The 15,576-nt window shown below is 40.1% G+C and overlaps 1 protein-coding gene across 3 annotated transcripts in view; it reads left to right on the forward strand.

Moving 5' to 3' along the window:
• Positions 1–2,945, forward strand: part of Atg5 (autophagy related 5) — a 73,207-nt gene extending 70,262 nt beyond the window's left edge. The window contains exon 8 of one of the 3 annotated variants that reach the window (XM_070011014.1): positions 229–2,940. In XM_070011014.1, the coding sequence (XP_069867115.1) occupies positions 229–365 (137 nt within the window). In that variant the 3' untranslated portion in view covers positions 366–2,940. Of the gene's footprint in view, positions 1–228 lie in introns of all 3 variants that reach the window. The other 2 variants (XM_070011015.1, XM_070011016.1) reach the window with 2 other exon arrangements.
• Positions 2,946–15,576: the final 12,631 nt, after the last annotated feature.

The raw sequence follows: 15,576 nt of genomic DNA on the forward strand, positions 1-15,576 counted from the left end.
TCACATATAGCAACCGAATTTTTTATCAGAATTCATTGTAAGCCTCAGGTTTCTGTTTTGTGTGATACATATTGCAACATTTAAACTTTCTCCAGGCCTGCTTTTCCTGTTCAGAGGACAAAACAGCTTTAAAATCATGAAGGATTGTCAAAAGGCAAAAGATTACTATTTTTTCTTCAAAGTTTTGACTTCTACTGATTATTGTTGGGGGTTTCTTTCTTGGAATAGATGGGGAAAAGAAGAATCAAGTCATGATTCACGGAATTGAACCAATGTTGGAAACACCTTTGCAGTGGCTCAGTGAACATCTGAGCTACCCAGATAATTTTCTTCATATTAGCATCATCCCTCAGCCAACAGATTGAAGGAACAACTCCTGGCCTGAATGGAATCTCCCTGACCCAGGATTTACCAGAGCATGTCACCCTTTGCTGCAAAATCAAGTTTGGATAGAGGCAGCCTAACAACACTTGGCTGCTGCCAGCCAAGCAAGAAGAAGACTCCCTGTGAGATAAGCGACTGGGCTGGCCTTGCTTTGCATCACCGCTGCCTCTTCCACTGTGTCATTAACCCCAGCTACAATGAGGAAGACAGACACCACAGGACCACTGCCGTCTTCTGTCTTCTTGTACAGTATAATGAAGTTGAGGCCTTCAGCCTAAGATGAAAATGGAAATACATGCCACTCAGTTTGTGTTTCTGATTAACAAATTAACTGGGTATTTCCTGAAATGACCATGGTTGAATTTTAGATCAAGAGAGTGGAAACATTGGTTGAATTTCCAAGAGAATTAGACTTAAAGTAAAAGAGAAATTTGGTTATCAATACCTTATAGTAATTTTTTGTAAAAGATAAAATTACAGTAAACCCATCTTTCCTTAATGAAAATTTCCTATGTTTACAGTCTGTCTTGGTATGCAAACAATCTTGTAACTTTGATAATGAACAGTAAGAGATTTTTAAATAAAGCCTCTAAATTTGTTTTGTCATTCAGTAACATAGAATTTTACCACTTTTCAAGTACTTTCTGAATCCCATGCAGTAAATCACTTTCTATTCTGTGTGTTACCATCTTTGGCATGGGTGGATAGAGGGCAGAGGGCAACTTGTCTCAGGAGCTGTCATCAAATTTACTGCTGTTGACTTAAAAATCTGTGTTCTCTACACACTGAAAGTTTAAATAATGTTAATGGTCTTTACTGTTTTATCAGTGTAAACTTGTCAGATCATAGTATACTAAGTATCTGTATAAGAATTTTGTATTTTCTGGAAAAGCCCATTTTGTTCCGAGGTAGTGTTTTTCATTGGCTCCCTGTCTAATCTTTCACTGTGACCCCTGGCAACCAGTTTTTGAAGCCTAAACATCACCTAGGTCCTGACTGCAGTAGCTTTTCCTTACCTTTACCAAAAATATCCAGAGGTATTACTGGAGTTCTTAAAAGGAAAGTTTGCTGCACTTTATTAACAGGCTGTGGGGATTTTCCCAGTCAAATGTGTTTGTGCATTACAGTTTATTACTTGTGAGCTAGCCTGCTGTCCATATTGAATGTCAACTCATTTGAGTATGCTAAAAGAATTATACTATGATACAATAATGGTTTTAGATTCCACAATAAAAATGAATGTTTTTTCTTACAAAAAAATTATGTGAATGATCAAATGAGATCCTACTAGTTCTGATTGCTTTCCTTTCTTTTTTCCTTTTGTGATTTTCACTGATTAGCAAGTTTATTCCCAGAACAAGAAAGCCAAAGAGCAAATATTCTGGAATGGGAATTCTAAAGCACAACCAAACAGAGTAATAATGTAGGGTAGCAATCACTGAAGAATCAAAGTGCAAGTACAAAAATAAACTGGTGGATGTAAACAAAGCAAAAAGTGCGATTTTAGTAAAGGCAAGGGGAAAAATAGCACTGTTTTGAGTTATGTAAGGAAAAAAAAATCCACTGACTTGTATTTTTGCAAAAGACGTTGGTCTGAATATGATTGTTCACATTAAAAGAATTTATTCGTCTATTGGGTTTGGGGGTTTTCCCCTTGATGTTTTGACAGACTGAAGTGAGCATCACTAGGCCAGAGGATCAGAATGCCAGGGGGTGCGGAGTGGTGATGCCATATGACGAGAATGCAGCCATACAAGTTTTCACTCACTGCACCCAGGTGAGGTACTTGCAGTGGACTTAAGTGAGCTACTGACCTGTACTTCCAGATTGGAAAGTAAATTTTATCGAACACATGTTACTTGTTCATTGTGATACCAGCATCATAACATTATTTTATTCTTCTGTAATCCCAGGTAAGTCTAACTTCCAATGTCCTAGAGGAAGAATAAAGCCAGAAATTAGTGCTGGTTTAAATTTAGCTTTTTTTTTTCTTTGAATCTTTCAATTTTATGGTTTATTAAAAAATGAAGGAAATGTTGTGTCTGTCTTTATTCGTAGAAGTTGAAAATGAGTATATAAGATCCAAATTAACCATAGGAGAAACCATTTAAATTTTCTTATCTTAAAACTGTGGTGCACATTTTCCAGGGGAGAAAGAATGGAGGGTGAAGAACAGAACAGCAGAGGACCTCAGATCTCAGTGTTTGGCTCATCCTTGGCAGTCATCCCTCTCCCCCGTATACTCTTTGGAAAACTGAAAATGTTTTCCAGTTTCTGGCATTTTTGAGTAGGAATAAATCAGGCTAAAGTAAATCATTGACCTTCATAATGCTAATATTGTTATCTCAGTTCTTGGCATGGATATAGTCAATTGATAAAGCATCATAGTGGTTATGTATTTTGCTTTGGGTTTTTTGTTTGGGGGGGGCTTGATTAGGTGTCCATTGCTGCACATATTATTGGACATTTGCTAAGCAATCATACTGTGTACCACTTGAACTATCGTCCACTCCTTTTTATTTTTTGAGATAGAATCTTGCTAACTTTCATCCAGGATAGAATACAACATGAAATCTAGCTTTCTTGAGCAGCTGGGTTTATGGTGTTAGTCATCACCCCAGCTGAATTACTATTTCTTTATGTTTCTAAATACCTGCAGTAACCTACTTACAGTTCAACAAAGCTGATCTAGTGAACAAGATAAGATTATGGTATGTGGAACATATTTCAATCTGAGTATGAAAGGAGTCTGAACACTAACTAGTCTTGTTACACTTACCCTATTCCATAAAGTTGGTTGATTTTATAGGAAAGCATTATGTAATATTTGATACTGAGTGACAGGACTGCAAAAGTACTAACTGGGATGTTCTGTGTGTTGAATGCACCTTTTTTCTTTTGGTTTGGGTGGTTTTTTTGGTAATAATTCTAATTTAGAAAATTTAAGGTGACCTTTGTAGGATGCAAGTTCAAAAGTAATTAAATTGATAGAAGATCTTATACTTCTTTGTCAGAACAATACCTCAGGCATTCCCATTATTAATGAGATAGTTTCTCTTTATAAAATATTCTAGAGAACCAATATAGAAAGTAACAATGTAGTAGCACTTTGCAAGTCCTGCTGACTGTGTAGAGTCACAAGAAAGTAGATGACCAGTTCATATATATATTCCAGTGGTAGTTCACAACATTTCTGTAGTAGCTTTGTTTAAAATACAATAAAACTTGAAATTACATTAAGCCGTAAACACTAATTTATAGAAAACACAGGTTAAGGGAAACAATTATATTTTTTGCTTAATTAATTTCATTTTAGTCTTTAAGAATTGTATCCATTGGATCTGCAAATAAATATATTGAATGCGCTTTTCACTGGATTATTTTCAACCTGACTGTAAAAGTCAAGGGGCATTTCTGTAAAAATTCTTTACTGTGTATTCCAGTGCAGCCAAAGGATTGTTCAGGTTCTCTCCAACAGGAATTCCAGGTTAAGTTATCCAAACTTAGTAGCAGATGTGGTACCACTATGGAATATAGTCATTAACAATAACCACAGAGTGACAGGCTCATTTTCTAGATCCTTAAGATGGTTTACTAAGCACTTAGGGTTTTTAAGTACCTCACTGTTTTTGTTCACCCAGAATGTGTTAGAGTGGTAAACAGTGAGCTAAAGATAATTGGGAAGATTTAGAGATGTCCACATTCTCTGACAGCAGTGAATTCCTCTGAAGTGATGAGTGTTCCTTTCCTCTCCCCTCCCCTCTCCTCCTCTAAACCACAAAAGTACAACCAAGCTTCTCCTTTGCTTTCCCTAGTGAGGTAACTAGCACATGTCTAGTGCTTAGGAAGTATGAGAAAAAAACAAAAAAACATTTTAAAAGTTGGTCTTAGCTGGGCGCCGGTGGCTCACGCCTATAATCCTAGCTACTTAGGAGGCTGAGATCTAAGGACTGCAGTTCAAAGCCAGCCCAGGCAAGAAAGTCCATGAGACTCTTACCTCCAGAAAACCAGAAGTGGCACTGTGGCTCAAGAGGTAGAGTGCTCAACTTGAGCTGAAATGCTCAGGGACAGTGCCCAGGCCTAGAATTCAAGCCCTGCAACCGACCAAAAAAAAAAAGTTGGTCATACATACATACGTATATATGTGTGTGTATGCACACACACACACACACACACACACACACACACACACACACACACACACAAGCTATAAAAATAGGAAGGGCCTTGTCATTTAGAAATCGATATACAAAGTTCAGTTGGTTCGGGTGGCATCACTGACGGGAGACTTGCTTACTCAAATCAGCCACTTTCAGTAGGAACCACTGAGGACTGGATCCGTGCGTCAGTCCACATTTCACTTGAGCTGTAGTGTAGACCGCAACACATCTTTGTTTGAACAGAGCTCTAATTTAAGCTGCCCCTCAAGTTGGAGCCATTCTTACCAGGCATCTGGAAGTATTTATTAATTCTGACCTTTTCATAAATGAGTGGTTTGCGTCTTGCTTGCTTCTAAGACCTCACTTTGAAAAATGAGAGCTGTTTCAACCCAACATTTCCCAAACTTCTCTTGACTAGCTTTCTTTTCCCCCCTCAAGTATACTTGAACTCAGCTTGGGAAATACTACATGGAGATTCTTAGATGCTAATGGTTTCAGTTTTGCAGCATTACTTTTATTCCTCCTTTTTGTTGTTGTTGGTCGTGCAGCTTGAACTCTGGGCCTGGGCACTGTCCCTCAGCTCTTCAGCTCAAGGCTAGTGCTGTACCACTTGAGCCACAGTGCCACTTTATTCCTCCATTTTTGACAACTATTTGAAAGAAGCTCCAAAGCTGGTGACTCATCTCCAAACAAAATTATTTCTTGTCTGTCTGTTCTTTCATCCAGATGTGTCCCATTTTGTTAGTATGACTCTTGAATTTTTTTTTTTTGCCATTTATGCTATGTCATACTTGCATGTAATGGATTAAAGAAAAACCTTTCCTAGTCCTTCACAAGGAGAGTAAACAGGAATTAAATGGGAATGTTTTGCTTTTAGAGAGTCCCTCATAATGCAGATTTGGAGAGTTGCTAAGCTGGGAATCAAGAGCACTAGAACTGAAGTTATAGTCATACAGGGTCAGCTCTCACAGTGTGGGTCTCCGGTACTACCACATACAGCAAGTATTTTTTCTTTTGCTTTTTTTATTTAGTTTGACAAAGTTGGTGCCTTTTAACAAAGCAGTTTATGAATACAATGCATTTTGATCAAGAGTCACTCCCTTTAACATAACTTGTTCTTCCCTTTTCTTAATTTTTTGGTATATTGCAATCTTTTTTTTTTTTTTTTTTGCCAGTCTTGAGGCTTGAATTCTGCCTGGACATTGTTCCTGAGCCTCTGTGCTCAAGGCTAGCACTCTACACTTGAGCCACAGCACCACTTACGGCCTTTTCTGTTTAGTGGTACTGAGGAATCAAACCCAGGGCTTCTTCATGCTTGCTAGGCAAGCACTCTACCATTAAGCCACATTCCCAGCCCACAATGAATTCTTGACTACATTCTCCTCTTTCCTCCTTTACTCTTTTTCCCTTAGCCCCAATCCCCCCTCTTGCATGTATCCATTTCCTGGTGCTGATTTTGTTGGGCTTTGACCTAGTCTAAAAGATTATACTATTTGAGATTTTTCATAGAATCTATTAGTCTTTGGTTAGGTAACCACTTGAGTATCACCTAATGTGTTTACTTATACATTTATAGATTCTTTCTCTCCTCTCCCCACCCCTTCCATTGGTCGTGGGGCTTGAATTCTGGGACTGGGCGCTGTCCCTGAGCTCTTCAGCTCAAGGTGAGTGCTCTACCAGTTGAGCCAGGCACCACTTCTGGTTTTCTGGTGGTTATTTGTAGATAAGAGTTCAGGGACTTTTCTGCCTGAACTGGCTTTGAACCGAGATCCTCAGATCTCAGCCTCTTCAGTAGCTAGGATTACGGCGTGAGCCACCAGCTCCCAGCTTTTTTGGTTCTTTCTATCAAACACAAATAAGGGAAAACGTGCAAACTTTTTTTCTCTGGGTCTGGCTTACTTAATATAATTTTAATTTTTTCCAAGTCTTTCCATTTCCTTATGAATGGTCAACATATGTTTCTGATCTCTAGCTAGATAATGAATTTTTTTTCTTTTTGAAGATGCAATGGCTATTTTCTGTTTTGACTAGTATATACATTGCATATAATCTATGTTTTAAAGAGCTAGAAGGAATTCCAGAGCTTACGTGAGCTCTGTTTGAAGCAGTTATTGGTAACTGTGTGAGGGAATCTGGCCTGAGCTGTATTCACAAGCATGCCAGGACTATCAGTAACATCTTCTTATTGACTGGAGGACTATGTTGTGCCCATAGCAAATTCACTCCAAAGAAGATCTGGGAGTTTTCTAGACACTAAAAGGAGTGGAAGAGGAAGAGCAACTTAAACACTGAGCAGAGGCCTACCACTCATCAATTGCTTATCACCAGTTAAGATGTTTGCACACTGTCTTGAGCATTGAAGACCCTGGAGATAAAATGATGTTAATGGATGTGCTTACCATGACTTGGCTCTCAGCCGTAACCTCTGATAGCCTCCAATCCACTTTGGAAGGGTTTTGATATTTTTGTTACTTTTACAGAGATATCTAACTCATTGGCATAAATTATGTCTGATCTCTATAATTTTGTACAAGGCTAGAGCAAAAATTGTTTTCCTGATTATGCCATCTTAACCATATTGCCTTTAAATATTTTGTCATTCCTAGTGCTTATTTCTAAAACTCTATAGCACCCTAGTCATGATTTTGGAATTATATGAAATGTCACCCTATCCTGGTGTCTCCGATATACATTAATGGTGCTGTATTCATGTGGCAGAGATAATGATAACCAGGTCCTAGAGCAGATTTTTTTTTGTACTAGTATTTTAAAATTGCTATAAAGGTGATATATGGAGGAGTTACTGCTACATAAGTCAGGTATTAAGTACATTTCTTTCTGGGTAATGTCCCTCCTTCCCTCATTCTTGCCCAGTTTTTCCCTCCCTTCCCTTTCCCTATATACAAATCGCATAGTTCATTTTCAACATAGTGTCTAGTGAGTACCACTATAAGATGAGATATTAAAGTGGAGAGAACAGATTGTCATGGGCCAAAGCCAATTGACTTGGACTCAGCAGTACATGAACCATTGAAGTTAGTCAAGCCATCATAACTAGCAATAGTTCAACTAATACATTTGGTGAACAATGATCATTCTAGGCAGAATAAGGTCTATACACTATTCTTTCTCTCTTTGTTTTGGAGTTTAGGTAGCGTAAACTGGCCTTGAATTCCTGATACTTCTGCCTCAATCTCCTGGGTGCTATGATTACAAGTGTATATTATACTGTTAAGATATAAATGACATCATGTCAGTTCCTTGGTCAAAACATTCCAGTGTCTTCTTACCAAGAAGGTTGTAGATTTCCTACCAAGTTTTGCTTCCTTTGGTCTCTGAGAATGTTGCCAATTTCTCATTCCCTCAGTTACTTTGTTATCTGATTTTGCTCATCTTATCTCTTGATGTGGACCAGGTAGTTCTTCCTGAGGCTTTCCTTGATTTCACCTCTCCCTGCAGGCTTGCTTCCTCATTCTCTCCAGATATCTGCTAGTATGGTGCTCATTCATAGAGGCATTTTCTGACAACTTTACTAAAATTACGTCCTACTCCCAGGCCCCTCTTACTGTCACCCATATATTTCTCCTTCATAGAAATTCTTTCTCTGGGGCTGGGAAGGTGGCTCAGTGGTAGAGTGCTTGCCTTGCATGCATGAGGCCCTGGGTTTGATTCCTCAGTACTATGTAAGCAGAAAAAGCTGAAAGTAGCACTGTGGCTCAAGTGGTAGAGCACTAGCCTTGAGCAGAAGAGCTGAGGACCAGTGCCCAGGCCCAGAGTTCAGTCCCCATGACCGACAAAAGAAAAAAAGAAAAATTCATCATTGAATACTTATAGTGGTCCAGGCACTGTTCTAAGTGCTTTCCAAGTATTAACTCATTTCATTTTAGAACTAAATTAGATAGTTACTAATATTTCCCCAGACAGAAACTGAGACACAGGACAACTAAACTTGCCCTGCATGATGAATGATAAAGTCAGGATTTAAACCCAGAAAGAGCTCCTGGCACGCTGAGTCAGGTGGGTCACAAGGTTGAGGTTAACTTGGGCTGTACAGCAAGCCTCTGACAAATAGAAGACCCAGGAAGGAAAGGTCCAGAGTCTACCCTTGTATCCACTTCCTACAGTTACCTCGGCTTACCTTTGTTCTCTCAACAGACTGCTGTTGTTCATGTTGTTGTCTTAGGAGAACTGAGGCTTTATTCTCTTTGTCTCTGTATCACCAACAATACCAGTCATTTATTAAATATTTGCTGAGTACATGTTTCCACAACTTTCTTTGTTTTTATTATTTTTATTTTTTGTCAGTGGTGGGGTTTGAAGTCGGCTAGGGCATTGTCCCTCAGCTCTTCAGCTCAAGGCTAGTGCTCTACCTACCAGTTGAGCCCCAGGGCCACTTCCGTTTGTTTCCCTGAGTGGTTTATTGGAGATAAGAGTCATGTACTTTCCTGCCCCGGCTGGCTTTGAACTGGGATCCTTAGATCTCAACCTCCTGAGTAGCTAGGATTAGAGGCGTGAGCCACCAGTGCCAGGTTGTTAACTTTGATGTACATCAGGAAATGCTTTTTTTTTTGGGGGGGGGGTTGGTAGTGGGGCCTGAACTCTGGGCCTGGGTGCTGTCCCTCAGCTCTTCAGCTCAAGGCTAGCACTCTACCACTTGAGCCACAGCACCACTTCCGGCTTTTTTCTTCTTTCTTATGTGGTGCTGAGGAATCGAACCCAGGGCCTCAGGCATACATGGCAAGCGCTGTACCACTTAGCCACCTTCCCAGCCCTGGAAATGCTTTTCTTGAAGTGGCTTTTGAGCCTGGTCATGAAGAAAGGCTGAAACTGGACAGAGGGAAGAAACAGTGATAGTGAGCTGGAGAGAGCCACATGAGTGAAAGCTCAGAGGATGGGTTGTCCTGTCCAGGCAGGAGATATTACTAGAATATATAGCTTGTATTCCCTGTTTGGTCTTCTCCAAGCCACAGGAACAATGCCTGCAGCATAGAAGCTCTCCATTTGTTGAATGAGTAAATTACATTGTTGTGGGAAAGATGGAGAAAAGTGAGTGTCATACTTGGAATATGGTAAATCTAGCTGATACCCAGGGTGTAGAGGAATTGAGGATGGAAAAGGGATTCCCCTACTTTATACATCTAACGCCAGCACACTCATTTATGCTTTCTTCTCATCATTGGAGTACAGAGGATAGTTGCAAAGTTCTTTTAACTGTGCTTAGTCATATTGGCCAGGAGTGGAAATAACAGAATTTTTCAAGAGAAACTGAGATTGAGTAGAATCACAAAAACCCGTTCACATATTACAAACCTATAAACTATATTGTAGTGTCAAATATGTAGACCTCTTGGAAAGTCAACCACCAACATATAATAATCGTCAGAACAGTCTCAATCACAGAGGACTGGTGAAGTAATCCTATATGTTTCAAAAACCTTCTGTTTTTACATCATATTACAAATATAAGCTAGCCACTGATGGCTCTCACTTATAATCCTAGCTACTCCAGAGGCTGGGAGCTGAGGATCATAGCTCAAAGCCAGCTTGCTTAGGAAAGTCTGTGATGCTATCTCCAATTAATGGGCAAAAAAGTCAGTAATGAAGCCATGGATCAAGTGGGAGAGTGCCAGCCTTAAGTGAAAAGCCAAGAGATAGTGTGCAGACCCTGAGTTCAAGCCTAAGTACTGATGTGTACACTTTTGCGTGTACACCCACCCATATCTACACCCATACACAATGTATTGTGGCAGAATCCTTCCTGGAAACTACTTTTTTTGTCACTGTGCTGTCTGACATCTGCAACTGACTGTCTGAACACTGCTGATTTCCTTAGTCAAGTCCAGCTAACAAAGCCAGATGTCAGAATAGAAATCTCCAAGTCTCTGGAATATCAGGAAGAAATCAGGGATGAGTGTGCTCCAGAAATGCTGATGGATTTTGAAGGGCTAGTCATTTTAGTCAAGTGAGTATTAGTTATCTAGAAGCCAAAGCAAATCAAATGTTTTTAGGAGTGGCACCAATAGTGTTTTCATTGGTTAAGAATTTCTCTGTGACACAAATTCAAAGTTATACTGGCTTGAGCAACTAAGGGATTACTTTGACTATATCCTGAAAACTCCAGAAATTGATCTAAAATTTATTTCCTCTTTATGAGGTCCACATCTGTTTCATTCATAAATATTACTTCTTCTGTGTCCTAGATCCTGACGCTGGCACCTCTGGTGACAAAATACCTGAAAGGACTTGGGAACTTACATTCTTCAGTACATCATCTTAGAAAGAGGAATTTCCTACTCACTCCCCCATCCTCACACACCCATTGCCATGAGGACTGAGGAATCTTTTGCCCAGAAGCTCTGCCAAATATTTCCTCAAGCCAAATTGGCTTGAGCTGAGTCATAGATCCACTCCTGAACCAATCACTTGGCCTGATTTTACATATTCTGATTGGCTTAGTACATCAGGGCCCAGCCCCAAGCACAGGGGTGTTCCCACGTAGGGGTTCCCATACACATAGTTGCTAGAGAAAGAGGAGAAAGTAGGGAAAAGGTGGTTTCCTCAGAAATAATCCTGGGTGTTTTGTCAGAAAGGAGAAATAGGTTCTGGGGAGGCAACCTATGAAGGTTTATGGCATCCGCATCATTACTATGATAAAGGCAGAGTTAGAGGTAATGCAGATATAGCTAGCTAACTCCAGTTTCAAACCCTCAGCTCTGCCTGCTTCCAAGCTACCTCTTCAAGTCCCAATTTCTTCATCTGCAAAAATGTAAATGCTAGTGCTTCAGGGAACATCAAATTCATATAGCAAATAGATATCTAAACATACAAGGAAATAGGTTTTAAAAATCCAATATGAAGTATTCTTTTTTATGTGTGTGTGTGTGTGGTGTGTGTGTGTGTGTGTGTGTGTGTGTGTGTGTGTGTGTGTGTGTGTGTGTGTGTGTGTGTGTGTGTGTGTGTGTGTACGGTCATGCCAATCTGGGGCTTGAACTCAGGGTGTAGGCACTGTCCCTGAGTTTTGTTTGCTCAAAGCTAGCACTCTACCACTTAAGCCACAGCTCCACTTCCAGCTTTTGGTGGCTAATTGGAGATAAGAGTCACATGGACTTTGCTGCTCAGGATGGCTTCAAACTCCATCTTCAGATCTCAGCCTCCTGAGTAACTAGGATTACAGGCATGAGCCACTGGCATCTGGCTCTTTGTTGTTGTTTTTTTTTTTTAATGTGTCAACCATAGTCATTGAAGCCAAGATTGATCCCACATGGCCTCTGGCAGGACAGAAAAGCAAATGGAAGAAAGATTGGCCACCACCAGTGCTGGGCAAGTCAGGGCTCATCCCCTGCCTTCATTACAAGAAAGAAGTTTCACTGGTTCAGAACCAATCTTAGGCAGCAGGTGTTCAGTGCTGGGTGTTAAAGTTTCAGCTTTGATTTTTCTATGAAATCGTTCAGGTTATTAAAATGTCAGCCCTATTCTCTTGTTTAAGAACTGGTTTCATTTCTAATGACACAGCACCATCGTGCCATTCCTTGATTTAGTCACGAGAACCAAAACTAATGTGTGGCTAGTTTCATGTCATTTTTATAGCAGATAGTACGGAGAACAACAGAGTCTTGTGAAAACAGATGTATTTGCTAGCTGTGTCTCTATCTGCAGCCTTCCAAACTCAAACCCTTATTTCTGCTGGGGCTCACTCTTCAGGCTGGTCCCTGTGGGAGATGCTCTTTCAAGAACAAGAGCTTGGCTGGTCTATTCAGGAAGAAAAAGCATGCCATCCCTAAACCTTGTACATATTCTGATAGCTCCAGACCTTACTTCTTCTCTTAAGAGAAGATCCCTGAGCATTACTGTGTATTATAAATACACTGGATAGTTCTTTGTTTGATGAGTCTCTGAAAACTGGTAGTATTACATTAGAATGTGAGCCTATATTTGGTATTTCTGGAAAAAAGCATTGCCTTAAGAATAATGCTTTTAATAGCAATACAGTCTCCTCACAAAAGTATTATGATCTACAATGGTTCCATAAGAAGGTTAAACAATATTTACCAATAAAGAAATAGAATCATTGAATCTAACAGGATTTCAGAGTATTATAGAATAAATTCTAGAAACCTGAGCTAACTTCGGTGTCATTGCTTGATCTCTTTTGTATCTGGGTTTCTTTGTATATGAAATACAAATAAAAATAATAAATACCTCACGGGATATAGTAAAGATTATATGAACTAAGTTGGGCATGGTAGCATATGCATATAACCCAAGCTGCTTAGGAGATGAACACAGGAAGTTTGTGGGCTTAAAGCTGGCTTAGCTAAAAGTAGCAGAGACTCTATCTTAAAAGTAAGAACAGAAGGGCTAGACATGTTTGATGGTTAGAGTGCCTGCCTAGCAAATGTGAACATGGGAGTTCAAATCCCAGTACTCCCTAAAAATAATAATAAAAATAAACACAAGACGGCTGGAGGATATGGATCAAGTGGCAGAGCATTGCCTAGAATATGAGAAGCCCTGGGTTTAAATACAGAGAAAGAAAGGGGAAGAGGAAGGCGAAGAAGAAAAAGGGAGGGGAGGAAAGGAGGAAGGGATGGAAAGGGAAGGAAGATCATATGAACTAATATATGCAAAATGTTTGGAACAGCACCTGGTACAGAGCCTGCTCTTCATATCCTTCCCTACTGGCATGCCTCAACCTCAGCCATCTGATCTTTGATCTCAAGCTGTTTTCCAATGTTTGCTTCTGTTCAAATATGACAGACTAAGGCAAGCCTTGCTTCCATGCTAACAAGCTGGTGTTCTCCACAGCCATTCAGCAGTCTTCCCTTGTTGTCTTTGAGAGCTAAACAGGACTCCTAGGGGTACAAATTTTTAAAGGTATTTTTTAGATATAAAATATGTCGAGGAAGACCCAAATCACATAGACTAGATTTGGCTTATTCTTTGCTTTGACTGTGCTGTTCTGTTTTTAAGCCCAGGTTCTAGAACTTCTTGGTCCAGTTTTAAACATTTCCTCTGTTTGACCAAATTGTATATACTAAAAATATTTTTCTATATCAAGCAAAGTAAGCCAGACCCAAAGCAACATAGGTTGCATGGTTTCCCTCATTTGTAATCATTAGAATGTGCTTTTAAATCCGTAAGTAAATCCAAATGAATAGTTAAAAAAATTACACTTGGAAATAAGAAATTAAATATGACTCTAAACATTTACCCAGTGAGACCAAAGGAAAATATTCTTAGGAGAGGATCACAAGGGCTCAATAGCTATGTGTATATGGTCATATAAAATGATGTATATTGAAATAAACTCCAAGAAGTGGAAACAAGGTTTTTTAGTTTACTTTTTGATGTGCTTTTTTTTTCTTTTTCTGCTTTTTTCCCCCGTTGTGTTGCTATGTTGGAAATGAACTATACAACTTGGGAGGGACATCAGTAGGGAAAAAAAAAAACTAGGAGAAAATGAGGGAGGAGTGACACTTTTCAAAAAGAAATATACTTAATATCTGGCTTATGTAACTGTAATCCCCCTGTATATCACCTTACAATAAAAATAAAAGAAATTTGTTCTCTAAAAACTAAAAATAATTTTCACAAGGGTTGTAGGTACAGCTCAGTTGGTAGAATGCTAGTCAGTGAGCAAAAGCAGAATGTATCAAGTTTGAGTCCCAGTCTTGGACCTAAAATAAATGCTTTCTACAATGAAATTGCCCGTGTGTGTGTGTGTGTGTGTGTGTGTGTGTGTGTGTGTGTGTGTGTGTGTGTGTGTGTGTGTGTGTGTGTGTGTGTGTGTGTGTGTGTGTGTGTGTGTGTGTGTGTCTTGGACCTAAAATAAATGCTTTCTACAATGAAATTGCCCACGTGTGTGTGTGTGTGTGTGTGTGTGTGTGTGTGTGCGTGTGTGCGTGTGTGTGTGTGTGCGTGTGTGTGCACATGTGCCAGCACTGGGGCTTAGACTCAGGGGCTTAAACTCAGGGCCTAAGGTCTGTCCCTGAGCTTTTTTGCTCAAGGCTAATGCTCTACCAGTTGAGCTCCACTTCTGGCTTTTTTTGGAGATGAGTCTCATGGACTTTCCTGCCCTGGCTGGCTTCCAACCTCAATCCTTAGATCTCAGCCTTCTGAGTAGCTAGCATTACAGGTATGAACCACAGGCACCCCACATTCTCTGCGTTCTTTTTTTAAAAAATTATTTTATTCATTCTGTCAGCTGATATTCTCATGCCCCTATGCTTATCTGAGCAGTCCAAAAATACTGGGAGCCTTGCCTATGTACCTCTGATCCCCTGTCCTAGGTTTGGAATTTCTTGAAGCCTATTCCCCCATAAGACCATAGACAGTCTCTTTGGGGATCAGTTCATGAGAAGACATATGAATCCTTTTGGCCTTTTTCCTCTGCTTTGATATCCTTTCTCTAAGTCTCACAGGCCTTTCTGCCAGAATTTAGAACTTCGGCAAGGAGAGACAGATTCCCAAGCCTTGGGCTGCTTGAGCCTATATTTGGGTCTTTTGAGGTGATGTGTCCAGTGTTGTTGCATGTGGTCAACAACACCCTCTATTGGTGTATGTTTTGGCAGAAGACCTCCCATTTACTCAAACAAAAGAGTATATCTTCTCATCTCACTGTGTTTTCCTTGGTCTAATAGCTTTGCTCCTACCCCGTCTCACTGGCCTGCTTTTCCCTGATTCCCTTTCGGGGCCTTTTTCCTTTCCCCGGGCCTCTCTTCATGCCTTGGCTGTCACATGCCTGGTCCTTCTATGTGTCTCACTTTGGTTTCTGTTCCCTCTTGTTCTTTTTCTTTCACTTTCCCCCACCCACTAGTCTTTTTAACAGTTCTCTGTGACTTACAGTGTGGGAACATGGTACTTGCTACCTCCCACATCACACAGCCACCGTGGATTTATTTTTTTTTTTGGGTCCGGTCGTGGGGCCTGAACTCTGGGCCTGAGCTCTGTCCCTCAGCTCTTCAGCTCAAGGCTAGCGTTCTACCACTTGAGCCACAGCACCACTTCTGGCTTTTTTTCTTTTTTATTTTTT

The sequence above is a fragment of the Dipodomys merriami genome, unplaced genomic scaffold (assembly GCF_024711535.1).
Source record: "Dipodomys merriami isolate MVZ:Mamm:240054 unplaced genomic scaffold, mDipMer1.0.p SCAF_8, whole genome shotgun sequence".
Taxonomy (NCBI): Eukaryota; Metazoa; Chordata; class Mammalia; order Rodentia; family Heteromyidae; genus Dipodomys; species Dipodomys merriami.